The sequence below is a fragment of the Trichosurus vulpecula genome, chromosome 1, assembly GCF_011100635.1.
Source record: "Trichosurus vulpecula isolate mTriVul1 chromosome 1, mTriVul1.pri, whole genome shotgun sequence".
Taxonomy (NCBI): Eukaryota; Metazoa; Chordata; class Mammalia; order Diprotodontia; family Phalangeridae; genus Trichosurus; species Trichosurus vulpecula.
The window spans coordinates 467,558,514-467,579,232 of NC_050573.1; the positions used below are offsets into that span (position 1 = coordinate 467,558,514).

The 20,719-nt window shown below is 37.1% G+C and overlaps 1 protein-coding gene across 4 annotated transcripts in view; it reads right to left on the reverse strand.

Moving 5' to 3' along the window:
- TTC37 (tetratricopeptide repeat domain 37) overlaps nucleotides 1-20,719 on the reverse strand; it is a 122,014-nt gene that overhangs the window by 11,182 nt on the left and 90,113 nt on the right. For all 4 annotated transcript variants that reach the window (XM_036767420.1, XM_036767412.1, XM_036767403.1 and 1 more), the window contains 6 exons: nucleotides 18,600-18,653; nucleotides 18,302-18,413; nucleotides 10,170-10,298; nucleotides 7,116-7,237; nucleotides 3,832-3,990; nucleotides 1,109-1,261 (listed from right to left, as the gene is read on the reverse strand). In XM_036767420.1, coding sequence (XP_036623315.1) covers nucleotides 1,109-1,261; nucleotides 3,832-3,990; nucleotides 7,116-7,237; nucleotides 10,170-10,298; nucleotides 18,302-18,413; nucleotides 18,600-18,653 — 729 coding nt within the window. The remainder of the gene's footprint in view (nucleotides 1-1,108; nucleotides 1,262-3,831; nucleotides 3,991-7,115; nucleotides 7,238-10,169; nucleotides 10,299-18,301; nucleotides 18,414-18,599; nucleotides 18,654-20,719) is intronic.

The following is a 20,719-nucleotide window of genomic DNA, read 5'->3' on the forward strand; positions in this document are numbered from 1 at the left end:
TTGCCCAGGGTCACATAGCTATTAAATGTCTGAAGCCAGAACTGAACCCATGTTTTCCTGACACAAAGCCCAGGGCTCTATCCACTGTGCCACTTACTGCCTTCATGTCTTATTCTGATTCTACACAGGAAACTCTATGAGGGCAAGGGCAGTGTTTTACCTACATTTTTAATTCCCCCTTTACCTGGCAAAGGACCTAGTACAGCAGAGAACTTTGTTTACTGAATAAAAACAGGCTATCATTAGGCCCACACTTGAAGCCCTTGTAGATTAGACACACTTGTATTTTTCTGATCATCTTTGAGAAACCAAGGTCATAAGTCATTAGGCATCAGAGTGTAAAGGTGGCCCTTTCGTGGAGGGAAATGTCATTTAGGTAATAACATATTTCTAACAAGCCACTGGCACTGACAGGATTAAATTATTAGGAAAACACATAGCTAGAGAAGGGCACATGGTATAATACAAAGAGCACTTAACTGGGAATCAACAAACATGGTTCTAGCCTAGCTCTGCTGTTCTCTCTGCTGTGGGAACCTGGACACTTCATTTTACCCCCGTACCTCATTGTCCTTATCTAGAAAAGGAAGGGGGTGAGAGAAGATCCTTAAGTCCCCTCCCAGTACTAACAATGCAGAGGGAGTGACAAATTACCAATGCATTCTGAGCAAAAATGGCAATCTGAAGTACTAATGACCTGCTTTGATTATTTCTTAACACACACCATCACCACAACAGATAAGTTTTGGTTTTTTGTTAAAGCTCAAATGAAGAGTTGTAAAACAAAATTGTGGCTTTTAATTTTTCTTCCCCACTGAACTCTTCTCTCTGCTCTTGTAGTTAACAAATCTAAAATGATATGACGTTTAAAAGTAAACCAAAATTAAAGATGGAACAATACTGGAGCTTTCCAAATATAATTATGTCGAAAGGCTATCATAAATTTAACAATCCAATCCAATGCAATAAACATCTATTATGTAAAAGGCTCATAGGTGCTAGAGATAAAAAAGACAAAATGGAAAAATAGGCCTTGCCTTCAAGAAGCTTGTGTATTATTGGTAAATGGAATCAATTGTTCATTCTAATAATCACAAAAGGATCTTACCCTGCAGACTTCCAGGGCAAGTAATGCCAGTCTCAGTAAACTTGAGAGTTTTCCATTCCAATTACCCTGCTGGGATGCCACCTGGAGACTCTTTCTGTAGCACATCTCTGCAGCACCCATCATTCCCTGAGCCTGGTATACCTGTGCTAACCACTAGAAGGCAGAAAATCAGGAGGTTTTAGTTACCTATACCAATTAAATATCAGTATGTTACCATTTTTGATATTGAATTTAATAAGCAATTTGGTTCCCCACTCTCAATAATTTCATTATACCTTTGGTGTAGCTATAGTCTTTATTAAATTACAGATCATATTGATACTGAATGCACAACACAGGCCCAAAGAGTGGCAGATTCTTTACTCAATCCTGCAAATACACATCCCACTTGAATCGTCCTTATTCTGAAGCCTGGGAGGGTGGGAGTGGGATGGGCTCTTCTGAAATTTTAAGTCAGCTATGAAGAAAACCAGGAGAGCTCATCTACTGCAGGATCTGATCTTCGATTACAAGATACTTATTGTGAGAATCACACCCTGAATCTAGAATTAAAGTATACTAAACCATACATCATTTTTCAAGCAAAGATTATATCAAAAAGAGCCTATTAAACTTAACTTTAAATAATACAATGTTTAACACTTTTCAGTGATCCTAACTGACTATAAAGCAAGCAGATTAATGATTGGAACGAAATTGTAAAACATCTGTAAACAAATATAAACATCTATATCAAAATTCCCCTTAAATTTTTCTGATGTTTGGGGAAAAACAGGAAAATTATAAGAACATATATTACTTTCTTTCAGTTAAATTAACTATAATACTACAAAGTTTTAGGCAAGTTCAGTTTAGGCTTAAGTAACAATGACTATGTAGTGAAATATATAGTGTGATATGAAATGTACTATAAATAATAATTACATAATAATAATTGATGTTCATATAGCACTTTAAAGTCTACAATGTACCTTGAACATGTTTGATCTTCATAACAATCCTAGATTACTATATACTTTCCCCATGCTTGGCAACAAGAGTTATCTCAAAATGGAAATAACAACTTTAACTGGTTTGGGCATCAGCCTAAGAGGTATGTTTAAAGGTACTAATCACCCAGTAAGATAAACTACCTAAACCTATATAGTTGCTGCAAAAGAGCTAAGCATCTAAAGAAGATGTGAAGATTTTGCTACTAATAATTGAATGCTTTTAAAGCACTTACAATGCGGTTAGCCTAGAATTAAACAAGAGGAAGAGAACAGGTTGGACTGTCTTCAAGAACCCGCAAGGTTCTTTAATAACCCCAAACTTTTTCCAGAAACAAAGGCCTTTCTTTTCAGTGCCATCATTCTATTAGAGTTATTATATGAAACATAATAGTCTCAAAGAACTGAAAATGAGTATCACACATAAAGCAATGGAGAGGTACAACACAAAAGGCAAGAGAGAGGTACAGTACATAAATAATGAAGTTCAAAGACAACAGTGAATAAAAAGATGTCATTAGCATAATTAAAAATGAAGACAGGCTGATCCTGTGGCAAGGCTGAGAGATAATAGGTGGATAAACAGTCCAAATGCTCTTCTGCTATCCTTATAAAGTCAGAAGGAAGTCTCTCTCGGGCTGGCTTTCCCTATTGAGTTTTAGTTCATTGGATTCTGCCTCAAATTCCTCTGAATCTTTTGAAAAGTGTTCTTCTCTAAATCTAGGGTTCACATTAGACTATGTCTAACTTGCTTGAGCACAGATTTCAAGATGGGAGGGATCACTTGCCCCTAAACAGCAATCACTGCCATCCCAGCAACCAGTTCTTCCTTGTTGGTTTAAAAAAAAAATTCTCCCTTATTTATTCCTCATACTTTTGAAGGATGAAATCTTCCTTAAGCCAAGACAAGAAATTCTGCTTTTGGCAGACAGAGTTCCAATAGACATGTGAATAAATTAAGCTCCCTATAACTACTAGATCATACCTCTATGCCAGACTAGTAATCCATTTCCACAACTCTTCTTGTAGTTCCTCTCCTGTTCTATACCATAGATAATGAACTCTAATGGCAAAAATGTGTCTATTTCTGACTTTACTGATCTTCACTCAAATGTTTTCTATCATGGTTTTCTTTCCTCACACTCTTAGATTTGCTTAAACTCTTTTTTGGCTGAAATTAAGAATTAACTGATACTTCTACATCTTCAGCTATTTTTTTGTCTTTTAGAAACTGAAGATCACCATAGCAACCTGTAGGGCTCTGAATGCATACAGCTTATTCAAAAGCAATAGCAGAGTTAAAAAGCAATATGGAATTGCATTATCTATTGGGAAGATATACTTACATATACAGTGCATTCTATAGGGGAATCGCTCATTAAAAAGTGACTAAGTTTTAGACAGTCATAGAACATAAAACATCTGACCTAGAAGGGGATGTCAAGGATCGCCTAATCTAAACCTTTAATTATATAGAAAAAAAAAACAACAGAGGCCCACAGAAGCAAAGTTGTCATACAGCCAGTTAGTGACAGAGCTAGAATGGGAATCCAGTTCTCTAATCTTCTGACTACAATTTTTTTTCTTTGTTTTAGCTATTAGACCATACAGTACAGTAAAAGTGACTTGCCTAAAACAAAGTTGATTAAGAAATGCAATACCCCTTCAATTCTACCACTTACTTAGGTATTCTAAGGTGCCTTATTAGAGCCAGAAAAAGAGACAATAATTTACCTGCCAAGCTGAAAAAGATGTTGAATTGGACACAACTGTTTTTTGCAGCTCTTCCAGGACAGCATCTGGAAGATGTTTCTGTGCCTGGAGCAGAGGTTTGCATTGAATTTGCCTTAAAAGCAGGAAGACAGCTGGTTGGTCAGGACTACTTTTTAAATGCTAAAAAAGAAAAAAATAAATAAAGCAAAGCAAAATCAGAAGGACATTGATCAAACTTCTTAAATTCCAAATACAAAAAAAAATTATTAAGCTACTTTCCCAAGTGGGGAAAAAACTCTGAAAGAATACAGTTTAGTTAATAAAATACTGAAAGTATATTCATTCTTTAAAAGCAAGTCATTAATTCAGCTATAGTATGATTAATATGGAAACTTCAGATATAATACAAAATATAACACTGCTTGCTAAGTCAAATCAATCTATATTTTTTTAATCAGTCACCCTGACATGTAAATTCTAACCTCAAATATTGATTTACATATTTCATGTATAAAGATGACATAAATGACACAGACACCAGTTTTATTACCAACAGTGGTAATGGATTTGTATTGACTTGTTTAGTTTTCCTTGTGAAAGCACATATGGACGGCCTCCAGCTTATAAATGCCTGACATGAAGTCTATGTATTCAAAAAGCCTGCATCTCATTCTTCCAGCTCTGGAAGAAAGGAGAAAAAAAATAAAAAACAAAAAAACAGAAAAATTAGGGAGAGAAAAAACAAAAACAAAAAAGCCTTGGAGCATTTAGAAAATCTATGGGTTCAGACCTATAGGAAGCAAAGAAATTGTGAGAGGAAAAAAACACTGGTTAACCTGACTCCCAAGCAGGGCCTGTCCTACATAAATCATTTCTGCCCTAAAATATCTTTCTCCAAACAATCTAAAGCTTTTCACTTTTTTGTTCTACTGTCTGAAATGCCACCAAAATAGAGAGATTTGATGGGGTCATTTTAAATAACACAAACATTGCTAGGAGAATAAGAAGGTGCCATCAGTCAGTGTGAGTTAGTTCAGCTAGGCACTTCAATATTTAAAGAGGGAAAGATGGTGGTCTTCTTAATGGCCTACGTAAGTGAATAATAATATTAACAATAGCTGACATTTATGTGGCGTTTTGAGGTTTAGAAAGCCTTTAGATATTATGATTGATTTGATAGAAATAAAAACCTTGTGAAGTTGGACTTATGCCCATTTTACAGATAAGCAAATTAAAATTCAGGGAGTTAAAGTGATTTACCTCTTATTGGACAGCTAGTCAGGGTCAGAGGCATAATTAAAACCCAGGGCTCGCTGACACCAGGTGTCTTTTCCACTTCATTTAGGAAGGAGGGGGTATGTAGATAACTTCAGGAATGAGTGTATAGAGGAGATAATTCTGGATTATCAAATGAATAGGATGCTGCATTAGAAGGCTTAAGGCAGCCCAGAATGTCAATCAACAAGGGTCATCATTAAAGACAAAAACTATCCAATTTAAAAATTTTGTCTGGGTCAACCCAGGAAATGTGGTATACATTTTTTGTCTTACCCTTTCTCTTTCTCCTCTCTACACCACAGAGATACCTGCTCCCACCACCAGTAAATACGGGAGAATAGTTACTACTATACTTCAGCTGTGTTAGGAGGAATATAAGCTTTGGCGGACCATTTATAATATTGCTTCTATGGAAAAAAAATTCTAAGTTCCAACAATCAACTAAGAGATGAACTTTCAGGATATCAGGCTAACCAAGTCTAGCTGATGATCATACTAAATTTGAGTACAGTTAGTCTACATGGGTTTCAAACCTATAATCTTGGTCTCATTAGTTTTGATTTTAACCCAATAACATCAAAGTATGAAATTTTAACTTGCAAGCTAAAAACAGTTAAGGAATAATTTTAGTTAGGAAAAAAAATCATCCCATTCTTACTGAGGAACTGACAATTACAAAAGCTTCTGGTAATCCCGAAAAATTTTTGTAATTTTAAACTTTATATTTCAGTACTATTAAGTACTGTTTCTTCGTTTTTATAACACAACTAAATTTGATTTAGTTTGACATTCTGATTTATGACCTCAGCTAAGATCTAGAAAAACAGTCAGGAGGTAAACAGCTTAACTAACCATAAAAGGAAAAAAGTTAACTCCAAACTACCATACCCTAATGGGACATACTATATTACCAAATCATTTTTCTATAAGCAGGGATTTTTCCCTTTCTTCCCATGAAAGGGGAGATTCAGAGTTACCAATACTTCCTTAGGTGTCAAGAGATATAAAAATGATACATTTTCTTCATCCTCTTACACTACTTTTTCTTGCTCTAACGTTGAGATTTTAAGATTCCAATAACAAGAACACATCAATTATCTTTTTTCAGAGTCAAAGTCTTACGCTAGACCAAAAAGAAATAGGATAAGAAAAGGTGGAAATGAGAGTTACTGTAACATACTGGATAGAAGAGTGAACCTGGAATAAGGAAACCCTGGGTTCAAATCCCACCTCTGCCATTCACTAGCTGTGTGACCATGGGCAAATTACCTAACTTCTTTAACCCTTAAGCAACTCTCTAAATTATAACTTATTTATAAAGTTATGATGGGCTTCAATTGGCATTGGTGGAGGGAGTTCCTATGCTGATGAAGTCACAGATCACTGATGGCAATGTAACAGTAAAGCTATTCTACCAGCCTGGAAATGCTTTGCATACGGTCCTGGATGTACTGTGTGTCTATGACTCAAGCTGTGTGTTCTGGATAGTGTGGGAAAGCTCTGATTGATGGTCAGATACCAAGGAATTCATTTTATTAGGAAGAGTTGCAATCTGTGTTGGGCATGGGGGTACCCAGATCACTTAACCCATCTATCAGAATTAAGTAGAAGTATGAATGGCATAAAGTAAAAAGGTAAAAAGTATCCTTTTTCATCCCCAGAAGCTCAAGTGATTTTCTGAAAGTCTTTAGGTGCTATCTCAACTAAGGAGGGAGGGGCTAAGATCACAAAAAAATCCCTTAACATAGCAAGTGGCATACTTTGGGGAAGCCATCAAAAGTAAAAATATTGCCTTGTTCATAGTGCTAAGGAGATACTAGTGAGATCTTCCTTCTTAATGGCAAAGTACACCTGATTTCAAAATCTTTTCCAAATGGTATCATGACCCCCAGTGCAGTGTTCTTACCACTGTACCATATTTCCTCCAATAAGATTTTATTCTAAAAGTAGAAGCAATAATTATAGTGTGCTTTTCTCCAAGTTCTTCAGGTATTGAGAAGTCATTTCATTTTAGCCTATCATTGTACCTTTGTGCAGAGGGCCTCAGCTTCTGAAATTTTCCCTTTTTCTATTAAACCGGCGAGAGCTTGACAAAGAGACCACTTTTCAATAGTCTGACCATAGCTTTCAGGAAGGTCTTTTTCTTTGACTGTAAATAAAAACATGTTTATTTTTCTTTTCAATTTTAATTTATGCTTATACAAAATTAATCAGCTGCTAAAACGTGTCCAATGTTACCACTATGAAAATGTAATACGGAAGAAAATTTCCTGCCCCATGAATAAGAGCCCTTACAATCAAAGCTGAGAGTGTCAAAGGCTTGGGGATGCTATATGTGGTTGGAAGGCAAGCTTAAAGCAGACCTTAATATACAACAAAGTCACCTAAGATACATGGATGCCCTTCCGCTTGGATAACTGATTCAGGAAATGACTGCACAACTGACTGAATCTGGACTCATTCTATGGACACCCCTGCTGAGAAACCAAAAACTTAATTTCATGGTGTGTTTATCTTTGGTCTCTAATTTCTAACACCCTAGAAAGCTAAGGAGTAAACACATGATAAAAACTATCAGGGAGGCCCTGTGGGAAAAAAGTGAGTGTAAGTAACATCTTATATTTAAATTACCATAAGCTTGAAAAAGGCTTGTGATATTGAAGTCTCACATATACACACAAATTTACATGATACTTGACAGATAATGATTTGAGGTCAATCTTATACTATCTGTGCCTTTTACATAAAACTACATCATAGCTTCTACCTAGTTATACTACAAACTGCAGAACCCACAATAAATCTGAAAGGAAATATAGTTGAATAGTGGAAAACTACCCCTCCCTACCCTGCCTGCTCCAACAGAGTTCCTTTAGGAGAGGGATTGTTTCATTTTTGTCTGAATCCCCAGGGTCTACCATAATGCCTGAAATATGGTAAGGATTTAAATGTTTGTTGAACTGAGTTGTAGTAAAATATCTTTAAAATCTTGAGAGAGGGCTGGTAAGACAGCTAAAGTGACTGATGAATATCTGATGCTGGCCCTGGCACCAAAGGAGTTTTTCCAACTCCCCATGTTTAGACTTAACTGGCCCCATCATGGCTGGGGTTTTCAAAGGCAGTTAGTGTTTACACACACTAGACTGAAGCATCTGGCTCCCTTCAACTACCCAGTATAAAAACTTCATAGGCCTCTATCATCATTTTAGCTAAATGCCTAAGACTCAGTTCTATATACATACAGCCTCACTCCCAATGCAAGGGCCAACGCAAGGACTCCCAGTGGCTCTGAATCAGAGGGCACATGTTTTCTCATAACAATTACATGAATCAATATGTCCAATAAATTAGTTTGTGCACTTTCAACAAAAGTACTGTTAGATCAACTTGGGTGAGTATAGCTATCTCTCTCTCTTTTTCAAATCCCCAAACTCATCAGTGGTCTCTATTCTGAGATTAGGCTATTGATGTGTCTTCTTGATCCCCTCCCAATCCAGTGAACTGAATTCTTGCCTGAGAATATCAAAGGATTAAAGCTCTGGGGAACCCTTTGTTCTTATGACAGTTAAAGACATAGCTAAGAAGGAGAGAACCACTAACATGGAAAGAGTCATTAGACAGAATATAGAACACAACAGATTCATATTACAACAGTGATTTGCATATAGAATATGAAAGACTCAATGATTTCATCAGTGTGGGGAACTCTTAGTATAGAAATTCCCTCTACCAAGAGACTAAAATATGTGTATGACTTAATAGGTAAATCCTAGGGAGTTACCTGAGGCATGAAGTGGTTAGGTGACTTGTGCAGAACGACACAACTAATAACTGCCACAAGTAATATCTGAACTCAGGTCTCTCTGAGTAAAAAAGCCATAGTGTTCTATATACCACATCACAGCTGTCCTGGCTCCACCATTCTTGCATATAATAGTGTTTGAGTCATTGTCCAATGATTAAAACTGAATTGCTAAGCGTTTCCAGTATATATTTGGCAACTCAGATATTCCTAGAAATTTCATTTGAAAACCAGTAAACTGAATTGTTACAACCCCATAAAAAATGGCATAAATTCTTTAGTGTAGTTTAAGCAATCAGAAGTATGGCGAAAAAAACAAATTCTAGTATTAAAGACACTTGAAGCTATGTTGTACTAAAGTAGATAATCATTTTTAAAGTAAAAATTTTAATTCATTAAATTTAATTTATCAAATAAATGAGAAAACCCCAACAACCACTGCACTTATTTTTGGTGCTTTTGAATTTAATTCTTCATTTGGCTCTTTCAGTTTTGTCAAGTATTACAATCTTCTCTAAAGACAGACATTAAAGTGTCATAAAGGTAGCTGCCTGACATCAGCTGGCTATCACTGATAGTCAAGAACTAATAGAAAATGACAGAAGGTTGACATCGACCAACAAATTATAGATAACCTAGAGATAAAAGGAAAACTACTGCCTAATTCAAAACCAGAGTAATTCATTTCTGATGCTAAAACAGTTTTTAAAATAAAAAACGAAACCAAGGGCCTACCATGGTTATCAGACTGAAGGATTTAAAATATCAAAACACAAGGAAAAGAATTTTGATGTTTCTACCACTTATGAATTTCTCTCAAGTACATTATTAGCTCATTTGTTTAGATCAACTAGATAAAAACTTCAGAAATGGTAAAAACAAAAAACAAAAAAAGGGTGTTTGGGCTGGTTCCACCTGTTTTCAGCTGATAAAGTTTCCCTTCTTTTATTCTGATTATTCTCTATAAAGTTGCTAATTTACACAATCTAAAATAAGACCTATCAAATTACTAAGACCTTTATTCTGGTTATATTATAGTGGGTAGAATAAAATTTAAAATTTTATGTTTCTTAAAATAGGCAGAGCTATTGATTTTTTTAAAAATGTTTTAAGAAAGACATCAAACAATTATTATAACTAAAACGCCTTAAGAAATGCATTTACATAATAAAATGTTCCAGAATTAGTATTTATTTCATTGCACTTAAATACCTAAAGGTTCAATACTAAGTTCAATCTAAAAGGAACTAAAAAGTTAAAAAAAAGTTTTTTCACTTACCTGTAGCAGAAACAGTGGTTAACAGTGCTATATCTAGCTCTGTCCTCTTTGGCTGTGTGTTATTTAAGACAGCCAATGTATTGTCAGCATAACAGGCTGCCATTAGCCCTGCCCAGACAGCAGGATCATCTAAAAACAGAAACCATAATATAAGTATAAACTTCATTACTATGCCAATATTCTCTATGAAGAACTGCTAAAAGGCACTATATTTGTAAACAATGGCAACGATTTTTACCCCCTGAAAATCCTGAGTGAAGAGTTCAGTGACTTAAAGAAGAGTTCAGTGACTTAAAGGAATTTTGACTAATCAAGGTCACAATATTGACAAAAACCAAAAGGAGACTCATCACAGCACTTACTTCTCAAGATTTACTAGTAATTCTTCATCCATTCCTACACAAAGAATGAGAACAAGCTCTTCTTCTATAAGTTTCTATTTATAGGTAGTTTGTATAGATAATTTGATTAAAGTACCATATTAATGAGGCCAAAGTCAAGATCAAGGTATCAAATGAGTCAAGTAGCTTTTATCTATTTCCTGACTATCACCCCTAATTCTAGTCAGCTGTCCTACAAATCCATACTTACATAACTAGATCATTTAAAAAAAATAGTGTGAATAGCGCAACAAAAATTAACCACCTGTACTGGGAAAATAAAGCACAAATTTTAATGATAGTCATTTAGTAACAATATCCTCAAATGTGAATTAGTGATGTATTTATTAATAAGCACATGCTACAAGCCCTGGCATCGTGCAAGGCCAAGTCCTGGATACAATGACAGTGATAAGGAGAAATATCCTAGTATGGAAGTGTAGTTACTAGAGCTGAAATGAGTCTCAATCAATTGCTAGATGTGTGACCCTGAGCAAGTCATTTAACCTCTCTGTGCCTCAGTTTTCCCACCTAAAAATAAAGGTTTTAGACTCAATGGCCTCTAAGGTCCTTCCCTGTTCTAAATCTATGATTCTAAGATTCAATTCTATCCTCTTATTTTACAGCTGAAGAAAATGAAACCCAGAAGAAGCCAAATCAGTTAGTCAACTAGTATTAACAAGTGCCCACTTTGTGGCATTGTACTAAGTGCTGGGGATATCAGAGTTCATAGAAGTGTCAAGTTCCCCATCATTTCCCACCTGAATGCTCTCTTGGACTTCATCATGGTCTCAGAAAACCTCATCCTGAGAAGTTCTGACACTCATACCCCTTTAGTGTGGTTATGGAGAGGGTGGAAGGTGAACCAAGCTCCTCCCTCATCTCCATTTAAAGAGGGCACCCAGGGCAACCGTTTCATTATTTCCAATCTGTCCCATGTGCCTGGTACCTCCTCTAACCCCTGAGACCTCTTTTTTCAGCTTCTTTTCAAAGGTTGATTTCCCCCATGAGATTGTGAGCCCCTTGAGGGCAGGGACTGTCTTTTGCCTTCTTTGTTTCCCTACTGATAGAAAGTAAGCACTTAAAAGAGATTTATTGACTATTACTGACTATCAAATGACAGAGGTGAGATTTGAACCCAGGTCCTCTAACTCTAGATACTCCAGAGGCTCTTTCCACTTGTGCTGAAAGCCTTGAAGAAAGCTAAGAATTATAAGAGTCAGAGGTGAAAATGAAGTACTTTCCAGGTATAGGAGACTGCCTGTGCAAAGGCCATTCCTTATTTTTCCCTCTGCGTTATAATGGCTGAATGTGAGAGTTCCCAAGGGCCTATATAATAATATCTAATGTATCTACCCCACATCAACTGGCTGAGATCTACATCTGCTTGACTTTTCTGTGTCTTCTCTAGGAGACTTACTAACAAATGGTGGAGAGCTATATGACGATAGCTTGAGAGGATGGTAGAGTTTGGTGAAGGCTTTTCTTAAAAAGAAGATCGGCAGAAGTGGGCACATTTGAAGATAACAGGAAAGGAACTAGTACACAGCAAGAGATTAAAGACTGGAGGAAGAGGTAAGAGGATGACTGAGGGGGCATTTACTGGAGAAGATGGGAGGGGAAAGGATCAAAGGCATATGTTGAAGGACTGGCACTGGCAAGGAAAAGAGCCACCTTATTAACAGAGACTAGGGAAAGGGAAGAGGTGAAGAGGGAGGAAGACATAACTGTCAAAAAGTTTTGATACGAGAAGTGGAAAAGAGACAGCTAATGGCAAACGGCCTCAATTTTTTCAGCAAAATAAAAGGAAAAATCCTCAGCTGAAAGAAAGTGAGATTCTTAAGGAGAATACCTGGAATCATATTTGTAAGGAATGAAATAAAGAATCAATTGAGGAGGAATAAAAGGATTGCAGCAAGGTGGCAGAGTGGAAGGAGAGCTGGGCCTAGAACGAGGAAGACCTGAGTTCAACTTTGGTATCAGATACTCACTAGCTGTGTGATCCTGGACAAGTTATTTAACCTCTATTTGCCTTAGTTTCCTCAACCACAAAAATGATAATAATAATAACAGCACCTATCTCTCAGGGTAGCTAAGAAGATCAAATGAGATGAATTTGTAAAGGGCGGGGCACCAAGGAGGTGGTATAGAAACGTTTATCTCCTTCCCTCTCTTTGCTGCAGTGAGGACCCAGCTAAGGTAAACTAACAAACGGCAGTGTACCCAGTACGCCAGTCTGAGGACTTCAGCTCCATTCAGCAGTATCTGAGTAGGAACAGAGGAGATGGACAGTGGGAGTAATCCAGGGTATGTACTGTGTATATACTTCCTTTGTAGACACTTAACTCTTGCATCCAGCCCCTTGTCTCTATCCACACAGCCCTGACAACCACAATGGGCTCTTGATTGGTCTCCCTGCCTCAAGAATCCATCCTCCACCGCACTGCCAAAGTGATTCTCCTAACGTGAAGGCCTTCTACTTAATAAACTCCAATGGCTCCCTTCTACCTCTTTTTGCTGTTGAGTCATTTCAGTCACATCCAACTCTCCCTGACTCCATTATGGGTTTTTCTTGGCAAAGATATGGGAGTAGTTTGCCATTTCCTGCTCCAGCTCATTTTACAGATGAGGAAACTGAGACAAACAGACTTGCCCAGGTCACACATCTAGTAAGTGTCTGAGGCCGGATTTGAATTCAGTTCCTCCTGACTCCAGGACCAGTGCTCTATCTACTGTGCCACCTAGCTGCCACTTTCTACCCCTAGGATCAAATAAAATATAAGCTCCTCTTTTTAGCTCTTAAAGTCCTTCACAACTCGGCTTCAAACTACCTTTCCAACCTAATTATACACTCATTACTCTATGATGCTGCCACATTGTCCTTATTAATGTTGCTGACACACAAAATCTCCCACTTCCAGGCCTTTGCAATGGTTTTCACCCACAGCACTCCCACCTTATCTCCACTTCTTAGTACTCCCGTTTTCCTTCAAAACTGCACAAGCAACACCTTGACGATGAAGTTTTTTCTGATCATACTAGCTGCTTGTGATTCCCCCCCCCTCACCCAATTACCTTATATTTATTTTGTTTCCAGTTTATTTTATGGACATGTTGCATCCCTTGATAGAATGTAAGTTCCTTGAGGTCAAGAGCTGCTTCATGTTTATCTTTGTCTCCCCAACAGACAGCACAGTGACTATCATACACCAAGGCTTAACAAATGCCTACTGAATGACTACTTGACCTGAGATTTAATCTTAGATTCTCCGGTTCCATATCCAGGAACGCTTTCCATTGTACTTCTCTGGTAAGTGAGTGCAGTTGAATGTAAACACATTGCTATGAAGGCAGTGTGAGGATCAGCACTAGATCCAGGATGAGAAGACAGGGGTTCAAATTCCATCTGAGTCATGTGACTAGCAGGGTGACCAGGAAAAGTCACCTCACTGCACTGGAGCTCAACTTCCTCATCTGTAAACACAGAGGTTGGATTACATGACCCCCGACAGGCTCTCACGGAATGCCACATGTTCTCAGATTTATTCTAAGAAGGAAAAGAACAAATCTTGGAAGTTCCTCTGAAACCTGATAAAGCAATACATTTTCCTGACAATTCCTTTGAAAAAATTCTGTCATAGGCTCTAAATCAGGCCCATGGACCACAGGTTGAGCAGGCCTGCTCTAGATAATCACCTACATAGTCCTAAAACTTCCAAAAGTGGAGATGATAAATCTTATTATTCAAGTGACTAGAATATTTGTAACTGACTTCATTTCAAAAACATAGCACAAACATCTGCCTCCTCAAATTTATCTGTCTCATTTCTATAGAAAACAGATAAATTTGCTATAGTCAAAAGAAGACTAGCCATGGTGAACTTGTTATTGTTTAAAAAAAAGAAAAAGGAAACATGAATCATTACACTGCTCTGAACTATTCAAGAGATAACAAAATAGTGTGTGGATTATTCAGGTCCTCTCTCTTCTACAGGCAGCCTATTTTTGGAGGGTTCACCACTCAATGACAAGGAAGCAGCAAGGCAAAAAGGGCTCTCCTGAGTAATGATGCTTCCACACACAGCTAAGCCATAGCCATATTCTTTATGAAGATGAGTGACAGGGCCAGAATGATGCACAGATGCCACACCTAGAAACCTCACCAAAGTATTCTTACAACATCTCACACACACACCTCCTCCCCTTGTCCAACTAAATTTTTATTTTGACACTTTCCAGTTCCATTTCAATGAGAAAAATTATTTCCCTTTCTATTCTTCTGGCTATATTTAGCTATTTTGAAACATTTTTTAAATAATACCCTGAAATACTGTGTTAAAACTGTGCTACATACAGCCACAGAAATTCTAAGCCCTAATCTTATAGCTATACTAGATTGCTCTAAATTTACTGCATTTTTATGTACTCACAGATTATTTCTCTAATAGGTACAAATCTACATATCTAGATGTTTGATCAAACCACTCTGTCTGATCAGCTGCCTATAATAAATACAAATCACCTATGACAGGACAAGATACTTAAAGTGACCACCATAGACCACTCTACCTTATCAATCTTTCCTTTCTAAAATGTAGATAAATCTTTGTGCCTAGATCTATCAAAGCTAGTAAATGGCACAGGGGAGTCTTGTTTTTTAATCAGCATTAACTCATTCAATAACAATTCCAGAAAAAGGAAATTTACCTACTTGTCTGATCTACATACTTGAGGACAAGTTATTTTAGAAAGTTAAATCAACAAGATGTATTAGTCTGAAGACCCATGTTAAAAATCATGCTGTCAAATATTACATGCTGTGGATCTTATATGTTTCCAAAATGCATGCTAACTGCTCAATTTATTCTGGAGGGACAGAACTCTGGCAGTAGAGTAATTTTCCAGCTCATAGAGGTATATTAGGACCTAGAAGAGCCAAAATTACCCCATAAACACTCCAGCAAAAGCTCTAAAAGTACACCAGAGGGGGAGCTAGGTGGCACAGTGAATAGAGCACCGACTCTGGAGTCAGGAGGACCTAATTTCAAATCCAGTCTCAGATGCTTGACACTTACTAGCTATGTGACCTTGGGCAAGTCACTTAACCCCAACTGCCTTGCCTTCTCCCCGCCCCCCGCAAAAAAGGAAAAGTGCACCAGAATGAATAACAATAAAGAAAACAAAACAAAAAAAATAGCTACAAGTTCCTCCATCTAGTCCAGATTTACACAAGAAAACTGCAAGAACTCTGCGCAAACTCTTAGTAGAGACAAACAAAGGCAGGTGGAAAACATAGGCACGTAAGCATCCCAGACCCACAGCAAAATACAGAGCCAGGCCGGGATTCAGCTCTGTGCCTGAGCCAAACAAGAAAAAAAGACAACATCAACACCCAGTCAGCATAGTATTCTGGGATCCCCACATCTCAGCCAAGGAGGAATCAAGCTAATACTAGAAAGGTAACTACATCTAAGCATTTGAAGAGGACTACATGACATTAAAGTAAATACATTCTAATAGGAGGAAAAGAAACAAGTGTCCCCTCAAAATTCTAATGTCTGCAAGGGTCACAGAAGGAGTTAAATAAGACAGAGGCCCTGGGGAGTAGTTTTGTTCTGTTTTGAGAGTATTTAGAGAAGAAAGGAGTAGGGAAGAAAAGAAGAGAAAAAGAAGGGAATGTTAATTCACATAACAGGGATCCATGAGATGAAGCATATAAAAAAATGGAGAAAGGGTGGAGAGAACAGACATCACATGAACCTCATTTTCATCTAAACCAGGGCCGTCCAACCTTAGGTTTTTATTGAAACAACAGACAATATATTTTGATTTGCCATTGTAGTGAGAGCTCTGCGGTAGCTTGGCTCCATTTACTAAAGCATTTATGTAAATTTCTATGCTTGTAGGGGTGCCGCATAAATCACGCTGTGGCATTTTGGACAGCTCTGATCTAAACTGAATAAAAAGATGGGTGAACACACACACACATACACACACGCACACACTTTCCTACAGACCTGAATTCAACATGGAAACAGGTGGGAGCAGAGAGAATAAAAAGGGAAGAAGTTCTAAGAAGGAAAGTAAGACTGATAAGGGATCAGTGATAAGCAAAAAAGAAATTCAATGGAACAGTGCCATGTGCTCAAAGATAAAAGCATGAGAAAATCTCAGAAAGGCTGCATACTGGCTTGACTGTAAAGGAGAAATAATACTATGAAAAGCTGAGGAGGAGAGAAATCCTGGTCAGGATCAACAATGGCAGCAGTATAAAGATAGGCAGGTAGGCTAATGCTGGACTCTGAAAAAAAGGGAAGTGAGGGGGAAGGAAGGATTGAAAAGTATCACTTAAACTTACATGTCTCTTGTGACCAACGGCAAGAGGCCGTTGGCTTTCTGGGCTCTTTCCCTTCAGATACCCTACAGATCCCACATGGGGTTCCCATCCCTCAGTCCTGATACTCTGAAAGAACCCCATACTCCAGGCCACAGTGAGGGCAGGCCTTCTCACTGATGAGGTCAGGGATGCTGGCCTTCCAAGGTAACATGCATATAGCACTTCAGTTCTACGAGGCAGGCCTGAGGTCTAGGGGCAGCCAATCATTTCTAGACAGAGAAGCTTCCCTTCTAACAAAGAAAACCAGTTCAGCAAACCCACTGCCACAACCACACCTGGAAGTGTAAGCAGTGTTGGCACCAAGAGCACCCCATGTCTTCAAAGAAAAAAAAAAAGCAGTGGGTTTCCTCAACTCTTTTCCTGGGGGGGCCAAACCTGAATGGTCATTATTGGTCATTAGAGACAGTAATTGGCCCAATGAAAAGGATGCTGACCCAAGTTCAAATCCACCTGTGGGCATTTACTAACTGTGTGACTCTAAGCAAGTCACTTAACTTCTGTCTGCCTCAGTTTCCTCAACTGTAGATGAAAATAGTACCTACATCACAGGATCGTTATGACGATCAAATGAGATACTAATTGTAAAGCGTTCAGCACACCCTGGCACATAGTAAGTACTTAATAAATGCTTGTTGCTTTTCCATTTCCCATTAAAATTACAATGGTCTAGCTTTGTGTTAGTGTTCTCTTACAACAGCATGATACAGTCAGATGACCGTGATTAAGTGATATCATTTAACCACTCCGAGGCTTAGTTTCGTCACCTGTAAAAAAAGGAAGTGGGACTAGAAGATTCCTTCTAGCTCTAAATTCTATTCCTCTAACAAATTGACTATGTGACTGCTGGTCAGGATTAAGAGTGCCCATTGGCATAAACAATAAGCTCTCTTGGACCTTTACATCATCATCGCTAACAGTATTGTACACACAGTAGGTGCTTGGTAAAACTTTTTTTTTTTAACCAAAATGATAATCTTTTCCTTCAAAGAGCTAACACCATTCCCCCTCAGTTATGAGTAAACATACATATAGCGAACAACTTAACTATAATAAAACTTCATTAATTTAAACTACTACAATAGAAAGGGGAGAAATAGCTCATTTGATTTACAGTTATTCTATGTACTCCAAATAAAAACTTTTCAGTAACTGCTAACAAAGTATATTTCTAAGTATAGATTCTAGTAGGTCTGTTTTCATGAAGAGATAAAAAATATTTTTAGTTATCAGTACCATTTGCATATAAATGAATAATGTGCTAAAATATTATGGAAAAAATCTCATAAAAATCCTTTGTAATTCTGCAGTGTGAATTACTAAAGATATATGAACTATGTAATTTTTATGTTATTCACCTGGAGATAACAGGACTGCCTTCTGAATGGTCTTCAGCGGATCATTTTTTTCATCTTCTGCTGAATTGCTTCCCATTGCCAACTGATTGACTGCAGTATACAGTAAGGCCTTCTGTATAATAAAAAAAGAAGTGCTAAATAATCTCCTTTTATGAATGCATGTCTCTCCAATTACTACGGCCACATGTTGATGATGTGACATCACCTCTATGTCACATTTCAAAGTCATTTAATTCTCTTATATTAACATGATTTATATCAAAGTGGAATATTTCTTTGCAACAAGGGGAAAACCAACCTTTCCATGATTTGAATCAAGTATATGAGCCACATTTCCTGCTACAGCTCCACCCTGAAATATAAAATATTGAACAATTACATTTTGATTGTTCTTTTTAAATTTTTTATTCACTATGAAATTAATCATCAAATGTGAACATTTCTAAAAAAAAGATATTTAGTACACTTTTATATATGAAACTACACACATACATGTATATTAAATATACAGCTATGTAAAATTTATGAGGATACTAACAAAATTTGTTTATTTGTCCTCTTTCATACTTTTTGTTTTCTGTGCATTTTAGGAAGAAGAAAGTTTTATTGTTACATCTTTCTGAGGGGCTTCTCACTAAGAAGGCTTCCCTTGTCACAAACATGTAAAATCCCAGAAGAATAAAACAATACTTTTTCATTACTGATTTGAAAATTGGGGTTTTTCTTGCTCATCCAACCCCAGAATTTTTTATTTACTCAAAGCAACTCATTGTTATTGCTAGTAACTGACTACATTTCTCATTAATTTAAATTGCTATGATACTAACAGATTTTTTTAAGCCATAATGATTGAGTATCAATTAAAAGTAACTAGCACAGGTAATTACCCTCAACATCCCCATCTCCAGCTGCCTACTGGATAGCTTGAATTGGATGTAGCATCTTAACCTCAAAGCCCTCTTTTTTCCCTAAACTTCCTATTGCTGTGGAGTACATTTCCATCTTCTCAGTCCATCATGCCTGTCATTCTTTCCTTCCTCATCTTCAACTCTGGGTCTTCTCATTCCATACAATTTTTACCTATGTCCTCTCATAAAACACAGGATCACAGATTTACAACTGCAAGGGACCTAAGAGATTAATTCCCCAGTGCCTGGAACTCTCTACCTCTGCCTCATCTCTGTCTCCTGGTTTACAAAAGAAGCCTTTCCTGACCTCCCTTCATGCTCCCTTCCTGCAGTTTATCCTGCATACATCTGGTTTGTACGTGGTTATCTGCATTCCGACCCTCCTAGTAGACTGTGAGTGCCTTGGAAGCAGGGACTGTCTTCTGCCTTTCTTAGTATTCACAGTACTTAGTAATGCCTAGCATATGGTAGGTGCTTAATAAATGTTTGAAGACTTGATGTGATATTTTCTAATTAAAGTAGATAGAAAAAATTATTTGCTCCCTATTCACATAAAATGCTCTATAAAGTTATTTACAAAAACTTCAAATTTTAGCAAAACTCATTCCAGTGCTCTTTAAATACCATTTCAATACTACTATTTCAATTATTAACTCAAAAATTAAATAAATCATAGCACAGAATAGCTTTTAATCTATACCACGTAGAATCCAAACAAAGCACTACTACACATCTTTTCAATCAATCACCACAGAAGCTTTTCAGTTGGATCAGAAAGAAATCTATAGTAAGGTACTGATTTTAAGTGGCAGTAGTGCTTCCTTAAGAAACAACAGGAAAATATGTGTTTAAATTTCCACCTTCAAATCTACAATCCTATGAAATAGATTCTACATGTGTAGAGAGAGTTTCACATAACTATTTTTCTATTATTTGTGGATTTTTTTATTCTTTTCTTACATGTAGACATCGGTTGTACTTTGATACCAATTACCCTTCTTAAGGTCTCTAAACAAAGTTATATTTCATATATCAAAAGTATAGACTGCATCACTAAAATAGGGATAAGACCTCATTATCACTGGCAATGCTCATACCTCAATATCCTTGGAAGTCCTATGCAACTAATAATAGGCATGTAGAGAAAAATCTATTTATTGAATGAATCATAAAACATATGAATCAAAGAATATGAATTGGAAGGGACCTCAGCAACCGTCTAGCCTAACTCATTCCTGAATAAGAATCCTCTCTACAAAATACCCGACAAAAGATCTTTCAGATTGTTCATGAAGCCTCTAGTGAGGACATTACTAAGGCAACTAATTCCATTTGGGACCAGCTTTAACTGTCAGGAACGCCTTTGTTAAATCAAACCTTAAAAAGTTTCTTTGCATCTTCCACCATTTCCTCTAGACCCTCGTCCACTGACAGAGAGCCCTTCGAATACCTGAAGCCATGTCTCAGACGCCCTCAGACGCCAGCTCTTCTCTTCTCCAGATTAAGCACT